The sequence below is a fragment of the Mandrillus leucophaeus genome, unplaced genomic scaffold, assembly GCF_000951045.1.
Source record: "Mandrillus leucophaeus isolate KB7577 unplaced genomic scaffold, Mleu.le_1.0 Scaffold295, whole genome shotgun sequence".
Taxonomy (NCBI): Eukaryota; Metazoa; Chordata; class Mammalia; order Primates; family Cercopithecidae; genus Mandrillus; species Mandrillus leucophaeus.
In genome coordinates, this window is record NW_012103087.1 from 222,846 (window position 1) to 230,908 (window position 8,063).

At 46.9% G+C, this 8,063-nt stretch overlaps 1 protein-coding gene across 1 annotated transcript in view; it reads left to right on the forward strand.

The window, feature by feature from the left end:
- The window catches only part of ABCC5 (ATP-binding cassette, sub-family C (CFTR/MRP), member 5), a 103,199-nt gene extending 95,803 nt beyond the window's left edge, over positions 1–7,396 (forward strand). Inside the window, exons 28-30 of the mRNA XM_011986165.1 lie at positions 489–602; positions 1,563–1,727; positions 5,931–7,396. Of these exons, the coding sequence (XP_011841555.1) occupies positions 489–602; positions 1,563–1,727; positions 5,931–6,032 (381 nt within the window). The 3' untranslated portion in view covers positions 6,033–7,396. The remainder of the gene's footprint in view (positions 1–488; positions 603–1,562; positions 1,728–5,930) is intronic.
- Positions 7,397–8,063: the final 667 nt, after the last annotated feature.

Consider the following 8,063-nt stretch of genomic DNA (forward strand, 5'->3'; position numbering starts at 1 on the left):
GGATCCCCTGCCCTAATTCAACTATTAGTAGATGAGCTCTGTTTTTTCCTTTCCTCTACCGGGATTCCTCTCATTTGAAGAGTAAGTTCTGCAGCTTACAAAAAATGTTTCACAGTCACGGGCCTACAGCTTTGGACTTCAAAAGGAGAGTACTTTTCCTTACTCTATTTCCTGTTGCATGACCGTATTTTCAGAACCAAAACTTAAGGCCCACTATCTGACTGGATTTTGGGGACATGAAATCATTGGAATTTCTGGGATGTTTTAATGGTATAAAGCTAACAGAATAGTCTATTGGAATCATGGACTGCCTTGGAAGTGGGTCCTAGTGCGCATGATCAGTACACCTGCACCTTCGTTCCAGATGAGGCAGGTTCTTGGCTAATAGTTCTTTCATCTGTTTCAGAATAATTTCTTGTTGTCCTTGGATTTTCAGGAAATTCAGCTTAGTTTCTTACCCCTCCGATCTCTACTTTCCTTTTCCCTAGATTGCTCAGCTACCTCTGAAACTTGAATCTGAAGTGATGGAGAACGGGGATAACTTCTCAGTGGGGGAACGGCAGCTTTTGTGCATAGCAAGAGCCCTGCTCCGCCACTGTAAGGTAAGGCAGTTCATGGTTGGCAGGGAAGGGGCGGCAGCAGAGAATGGCAGCGTTTTAGTGCAGCCTTTCCCTGACACAGTGGGGTCCAAAGGTATTCCTGGCTGTGAACCCTGTTGGCGCTTTCTAAGAGCATGGCCAGTGAGAACTCTAACCCTGACACCGTGTGGGTATATCGGGTTCGGGTATGTCGGGTTTGGGTATGTCAGGGTCGGGTTCGGGTGTGTGGGGTTCGGGTGTGTCGGGTTCGGGTGTGTCGGTTTTGGGGTATATCGGTTTGGGTATGTCGAGTTTGGGTATATTGGTTCTGGGTATATCGGGTTTGGGTATATCGGGTTTTGGGGAGGGAGAACAGGGGTTGCTTTGTTTTTAACTTCATCCAAGACTGACTTTTGTTTCTGGCCATTGAGTAGTTTTGTACAACTGCAAACCATAGACATAGTATTTTTTTTTTTTAATTTTGAGACGGAGTCTTGCTTTGTCCCCAGGCTGGAGTGCAGTGGCACAATCTCGGCTCACTGCAACCTCCACCTCCCGGGTTCAAGCGATTCTCCTGCCTCAGCCTCTGGAGTAGCTGGGATTACAGGCGCCCACCACCATGCCAGACTAATTTTTGTATTTTTAGTAGAGACAGGGTTTCACCATGTTGGCCAGGATGGTCTTGAACTCCTGACCTCAGGTGATCCACCCACCTCGGCCTCCCAAAGTGCTGGGATTACAGGCATGAGCCCAGCCTAGATCAGTATTATACAAATATGCTGTTATGGAAATCAAGGCAAACATGGTTTTGAAGTTGTATCACTTCTAAGTAAAAGGATATTTTTACATATATGTGTACTTACTTAGAAAAAAAACAGTAGATGGTATAAAACTTAATAATCAAATACATTTTGGTAAAATCTAGATTAACCAGAATGCTTAAGGAATTTAATCGAGTTTCTTTCTCCTCTGCTTCTCTGGCAGATTCTGATTTTAGATGAAGCTACAGCTGCCATGGACACAGAGACAGACTTATTGATTCAAGAGACCATCAGAGAAGCATTTGCAGACTGTACCATGCTGACCATTGCCCATCGCCTGCACACGGTTCTAGGCTCCGATAGGATTATGGTGCTGGCCCAGGGACAGGTACCAAGTCCTTCAGGGACTTTGGCTTGGCGTATCTGGGAGGAAACTGGCTCCTGGCAGGGATGGACTGAGTGCCATCTTTGTAGCGTTCTGGGCATTCAGATAAGCACTTGCAGCAACTCTATTTAGTTGCTATTGGGAGGGATGCAGCCTCCTAATCACAAGATTACTCAGGCACACTCTGATGGGGTTCTCATTTTACTTTACTCTTTGTCCTTTTGTTGCTTGTGAGTAGTGACACTTTGACTTAAGTCAGAGAGTACATGTACTTAGTGATTCATTCACATCCACAGTGATCACCCCTGGCATACTTGGGCCGGAGATTATAGATACTTAGTGATTCATTCACATACACAATTATCCCTGGTACATGTACCCAGTGACTCATTCACATCCACAATGATCACCCCTGGCATACTTGGGCCAGAGAGTATAGATACTCAGTGACTCATTCACATCCACAGTGATCACCCCCACAGAGGCCTATTGAGACCAGCTAGCACATGTTTGCCTTTTTGCAATCATGTAGCAGCGCCAAACTTCTTACCCTGTTGTTTCAGGCGTTCCCACAGCCTGGCCCTAGCCTTGCCTTCTTCATTTTCCACTCTTCCCTTACAGGCGCCATTGGCTATGGACATCTTGCATTCTCTAAGCTTTTTATTTGTCTTTACTCAGACAGTTCCATCTGCCTAAAAGGCCCTTTGCCCTTCTCTCCCCCATATCCACCTGCTCACAACTTGCCTGTCCCTGAAGAATGACATGGCCCAGATGCCAAAGCCTCCATGAAACCCCCTGGCTGCCTCAGCTGCCTCAGGCTGTATCTGTACCTCTCTTGTAGCTCTTCTGCCTCAGCTGATAGGAATTGTGCAATGCCCTGTCTCCCTAGAAAACTCCCTGAATGCTCTCTGAGGCAGAGTCACCGCTCATTCATCTTTAGGGCCCAGCAGTGTTTAGCACTACAGTTCTTTGCACAGGTGATGTTAAGTACATTTATGTTAGACAAATACCTCCTTTGTGTGCCCCTAGGATAAAAGTAAATTAATAATTTGGAGGAAATAGCAAGACATTTATAATGGGTAACATGTCTTCTATTGTAGAAGCTACCACAGCAACAGCTACTATAATGGCTACTTCTGTTGAATGTTTACTGTGTATCAGGCACTGTGCTTAGTGCTTTACATATAATCTCTCAAAATTCAATCAGTCATCACAACAACCTAGAGAGAGACATAGCGTGAATTCTACTTTACAGATGAGGAGACAAAGTCTCAGGGGAAGTCCATAGGAAGTGGAGTAGGCCGGGTGCAGTGGCTCACGCCTGTAATCCCAGCAGTTTGGGAGGCCGAGGTGGACAGATTGCCTGAGCTCAGGTGTTCGAGAGCAGCCTGGGCAACATGGCGAAACCCCGTCTCTACCAAAAATACAAAAAATTAGCCAGGCATGGTGGCACACACCTGTAATCCCAGCTACTAAGGAATTTGAGGTGGAAGGATCATTTAACCCTGGGAGGCAGCGGAGGTTGCAGTGATTCGAGATAGTGCCACTGCACTGCAGCCTGGGTGACAGAGTGAGACTGTCTCCAAAAAAAAAAAAAAAAAAAAAACAATAAAAATTGGTGGGATTTTTAAAAAGGAAGTGAAGGAGATGGGACAGGACTCAGGCCAGCAACCCCACTGCCAGCACACTGTCTAAATTGTGGAGAAATATTGAGAAAAGTGTTAAATAGGGCAGGTTCAGCCTGGGCTTCAAAGCTGAATTGAGAGAACTTGGGGGCTAAGGATTTTTCTCCTCATCTTGAAATTATTTTCGCACTAGTGTTTTTTGTGACTATCTTTGTTTGCCTTAAACTAAGTGTTCACTGAGATTCTGTCATACATAAGATATATTGAGCTACTACTTTGTACATAAGTGTTAAAATAGAGCCTAGTAAGGTATAATAGATGGGACCAAGAACATCTGGGAAATTCTTTTTTTTGAGCCAGAGTCTCGCTCTGTTGCCCAGGCTGGAGTATAGTGATGTAATCTTGACTCACTGCAGCCTCTGCCTCCAGGGTTCAAGTGATCCTCCTGCCTCAGTCTCCCGAGCAGCTGGGATTACAGGCACGTGCCACCATGCTTGGCTAATTTTTGTATTTTTAGTAGAGACAGGGTTTCACCATGTTGGCCAGGATGGTCTTGAACTCCTGACCTCAGGTGATCCACCCACCTCGGCCCCCCAAAGTGGTGGGATTACAGGCACAAGCCACCGTGCCCAGCCAGAAATTCTTTCTTAAGGACACAAATTGAGATCCCTTTCTTTCTATAGTCGGCTTGATGTTTTGGAGTGGGGAGCCGATTCACTCTTTATGAGAGACTCTATCCTTCTCTTTCCTTAATTTTTTTCTTGCTAATTAAAATTTCCTTGTAATTTTAGGAAAGCCTAAAAAAAACCAAAAACACCAAAAAAGCATAAAGGCAAAAACAGGATGGTAAGCCATTTGCCCCCAGAGATGAGCATTGTAATACACTGACTTACCCCGTGTTTTTCATGCATCTGCACACACAGACTCCAACAGATGGGATGCTCTCTGCTGTAGACATAAAATACCAGACTAAAAGGGGTTTGGAGGATAGGATTTTGTTATCCCACATGGCAAACGGGAGGGCAGAGGGTTGGTTTTTGTGCAGCCCAGCAGTGTGGGGCTCTGCGTCACTCTCAACCAGTACTCACCTTCCCCTGCCAGTACAGGATGCCTGCTCAAGCCCCCAACCAAGGGAAGGACATGTGTCCAAAGAAAGGACACGTTCACGTTCTCCTCGTGACCTGTCCACTGGGCAGGACACCCTCTCCTAGAAGCACCAAGGAGACTTCCTCTCACATCTCCTTAACCAAGGTTACGTTCCATGCCTTTGCCCTGTGGCGGGGGAGGCTGAGATAGTTGGGTATATGCATTTCAGCCTCTGCCACAGGAGGTGGGTTCTGCCAGCATATCATTCAGGGTTCTGCTGCCACGTGATTTTCCGTGGCTGCATAGATGTCCATCATAGGAATGGCCACTTGACTAAGTCACTCCCTGACTTCCTTTTTTTTCCCTGACAACTAGACATTCTGAGCTCTTCCATTTCCCTCTATAGGGTTAGATCAGCTTGTATAACAAAATGACATTTGTCTGGTGTGCCCTTGACTTCAGCTGCAACTTCTCTCCCCTGCAGTTTATTTAATTTAATTTAATTTATTTATTTATTTATTTATTTTTGAGACTGAGTTTCGCTCTTGTTGCCCAGGCTTAAATGCAATGGCACGATCTCTGCTCACTGCAACCTCCGCCTCCCAGGTTCAAGCAATTCTCCTGCCTCACACTCCCCAGTAGCTGGGATTACAGGCATGTGCCACCACGCCCAGCTGATTTTTGTATTTTTACTAGAGACAGGGTTTCACCATGTTGGTCAGGCTGGTCTCAAACTCCTGACCTCAGGTGATGCGCCTGCCTCGGCCTCCCAAAGTGCTGGTATTACAGGCATGAGCCACCGCACCCAGCCTGTTGTTTTTTATTTTATTTTGTTTTACTTTTTTGAGATAGTCTCATTCTGTTGCCCAGATTAGCATGCAGCGGTGCAGTCTCAGCTCACTGCAACCTCTACCTTCTGCGTTCAAGCGATTCTCCTGCCTCAGCCTCCCAAGTTGCTGGGATTATAGGCGCCCACCACCATGCCAGGATAATTTTTGAATATTTAGTGGAGACAGGGTTTCACCATGTTAGCCAGGCTGGTCTTGAACTCCTGACCTCAGGCGATCCGCCCGCCTCAGCCTCCCAAAGTGATGAGATTACAGGTGTGAGCCACCAGCTTCCTGCAGTTTATAGACCTGGTTGGTTGGTTCCTTCGCTCCCAAGGCTGAAGGAATTTGGATATATGTGAAGGAGGTCTGGAAGTCGTTTTCTCTCTCTCTTTTTTTTTTTTTTTTTTTTGCTATGAGAATACTTTATTAGGCAAAACCGCATACTGTAAAAATGCTGGAAGTCGTTTTCTCTGTCCTTTCCCTTACACCCTGGATAGTTGAAAATAAAAAAATAAGCGGGGAGGTGCACTCAGGGCTTGTTGAATTGTCCCCAGATTCTACCCTTAGGGGGCATTGGGACTTCCCTCCCTTCCTGAGCAGTGAATCCTCTGAATCACCCTGCATGACCCAGAGCTGCGTCCTGACGGCGTCTCCCTCTCTTGCAGGTGGTGGAGTTTGACACCCCATCGGTCCTTCTGTCCAACGACAGTTCCCGATTCTATGCCATGTTTGCTGCTGCAGAGAACAAGGTCGCTGTCAAGGGCTGACTCCTCCCTGTTGACGAAGTCTCTTTTCTTTAGAGCATTGCCATTCCCTGCCTGGGGCGGGCCCCTCATCGCGTCCTCCTACGGAAACCTTGCCTTTCTCGATTTTATCTTTCGCACAGCAGTTCCAGATTGGCTTGTGTGTTTCACTTTTAGGGAGAGTCATATTTTGATTATTGTATTTATTCCATATTCATGTAAACAAAATTTAGTTTTTGTTCTTAATTGCACTCTAAAAGGTTCAGGGAACCGTTATTATAATTGTATCAGAGGCCTATAATGAAGCTTTATACGTGTAGCTATATCTATATATAATTCTGTACATAGCCTATATTTACAGTGAAAATGTAAGCTGTTTATTTTATATTAAAATAAGCACTGTGCTAATAACAGTGCATATTCCTTTCTATCATTTTTGTACAGTTTGCTGTACTAGAGATCTGGTTTTGCTATTAGACTGTAGGAAGGGTAGCATTTCATTCTTCTCTAGCTGGTGGTTTCACGGTGCCAGGTTTTCTGGGTGTCCAAAGGAAGACGTGTGGCAACAGTGGACCCTCCAACAGCCCCCTCTGCCACCTCCCCATGGTCACTCCAGGGGTGGGTGGAGCGGGGTGGGCAGCTGGAGACCATGCAGAGCGCCGTGAGTTCTCAGGGCTCCTGCCTTCTGTCCTGGTGTCACTTACTGTTTCTGTCAGGAGAGCAGCGGGGCGAAGCCCGGGCCCCTTTTCACTCCCTCCATTGGGAATGGGAATCACAGAGACATTCCTCCGAGCCAGGGAGTTTCTTTCCTGCCTTCTTCTTTTTGCTGTTGTTTCTAAACAAGAATCAGTCTATCCACAGAGAGTCCCACTGCCTCAGGTTCCTACAGCTGGCCACTGCACAGAGCTCTCCAGCTCCAAGACCTGTTGGTTCCAAGCCCCGGAGCCAACTGCTGCTTTTTGAGGTGGCGCTTTTTCATTTGCCTCTTCCCACACCTCCACAGTTCAGTGGCAGGGCTCAGGATTCCGTGGGTCTGTTTTCCTTTCTCACCGCAGTTGTCGCACAGTCTCTCTCTCTCTCCCCCCAAAGTCTGCAACTTGAAGCAGCTCTTGCTAATCAGTGTCTCACACTGGCGTAGAAGTTTTTGTACTGTAAAGAGACCTACCTCAGGTTGCTGGTTGCTGTGTGGTTTGGTGTGTTCCCGCAAACCCCCTTTGTGCTGTGGGGCTGGTAGCTCAGGTGGGCGTGGTCACTGCTGTCATCAGTTGAGTGGTCAGCGTTGCATGTCGTGACCAACTAGACATTCTGTCGCCTTAGCATGTTTGCTGAACACCTTGTGGAAGCAAAAATCTGAAAATGTGAATAAAATTATTTTGGATTTTGTAAAACTCTTCGTGTATCAAACAGTTCTCTGGGAAGGGAGTGAGATATCCTGGAATGGCTTTGGGACCTGGATATCCAGCAATGGAGTTGCATCTGGGAAGGGCTGGTAGCAAAGCTGGTTGGTTGCAAGGGCCACGGGACCCTGAACGCCTGGAATCATCTCTGTGGGCCTTAGTCCCGCTGCCTGTGTTCCTGGGCATGGTCCCCAAATAAAGCTCCTTGGCTGCCCATAAGAGGGTGGGGAGTGGAAAGGTGAGTGGTTGTGGTGAGGTGAGTGGTTGTGGTGAGATGTATTTAAAATGAATAGTTTGTCAAGGATTCTTAGCAATTCAAACAATATAATTACCCTTTCAGCCAATTCATTCAGATTCACCCACTGAAAATTAGTAACCCCGTCTCTACTCAAAATACAAAAATTAGCTGGGTGTGGTGGTGGGCACCTGTAGTCCTAGCTACTCGGAAGGCTGAGGCAGGAGAATCACTTGAACTCAGGAGGTGGCAGTGAGCTGAGGTTGCAGTGAGCTGAGATTGCGGCGTTGCACACTAGCCTGGGCAACAGAGTGAGACTCTGTCTCAAAAAAAAGGCCGGACGCAGTGGCTCACGCCTGTAATCCCAGCACTTTGGGAGGCCGAGGCGGGCGGATCACAAGGTCAGGAGATCAAGACCATCCT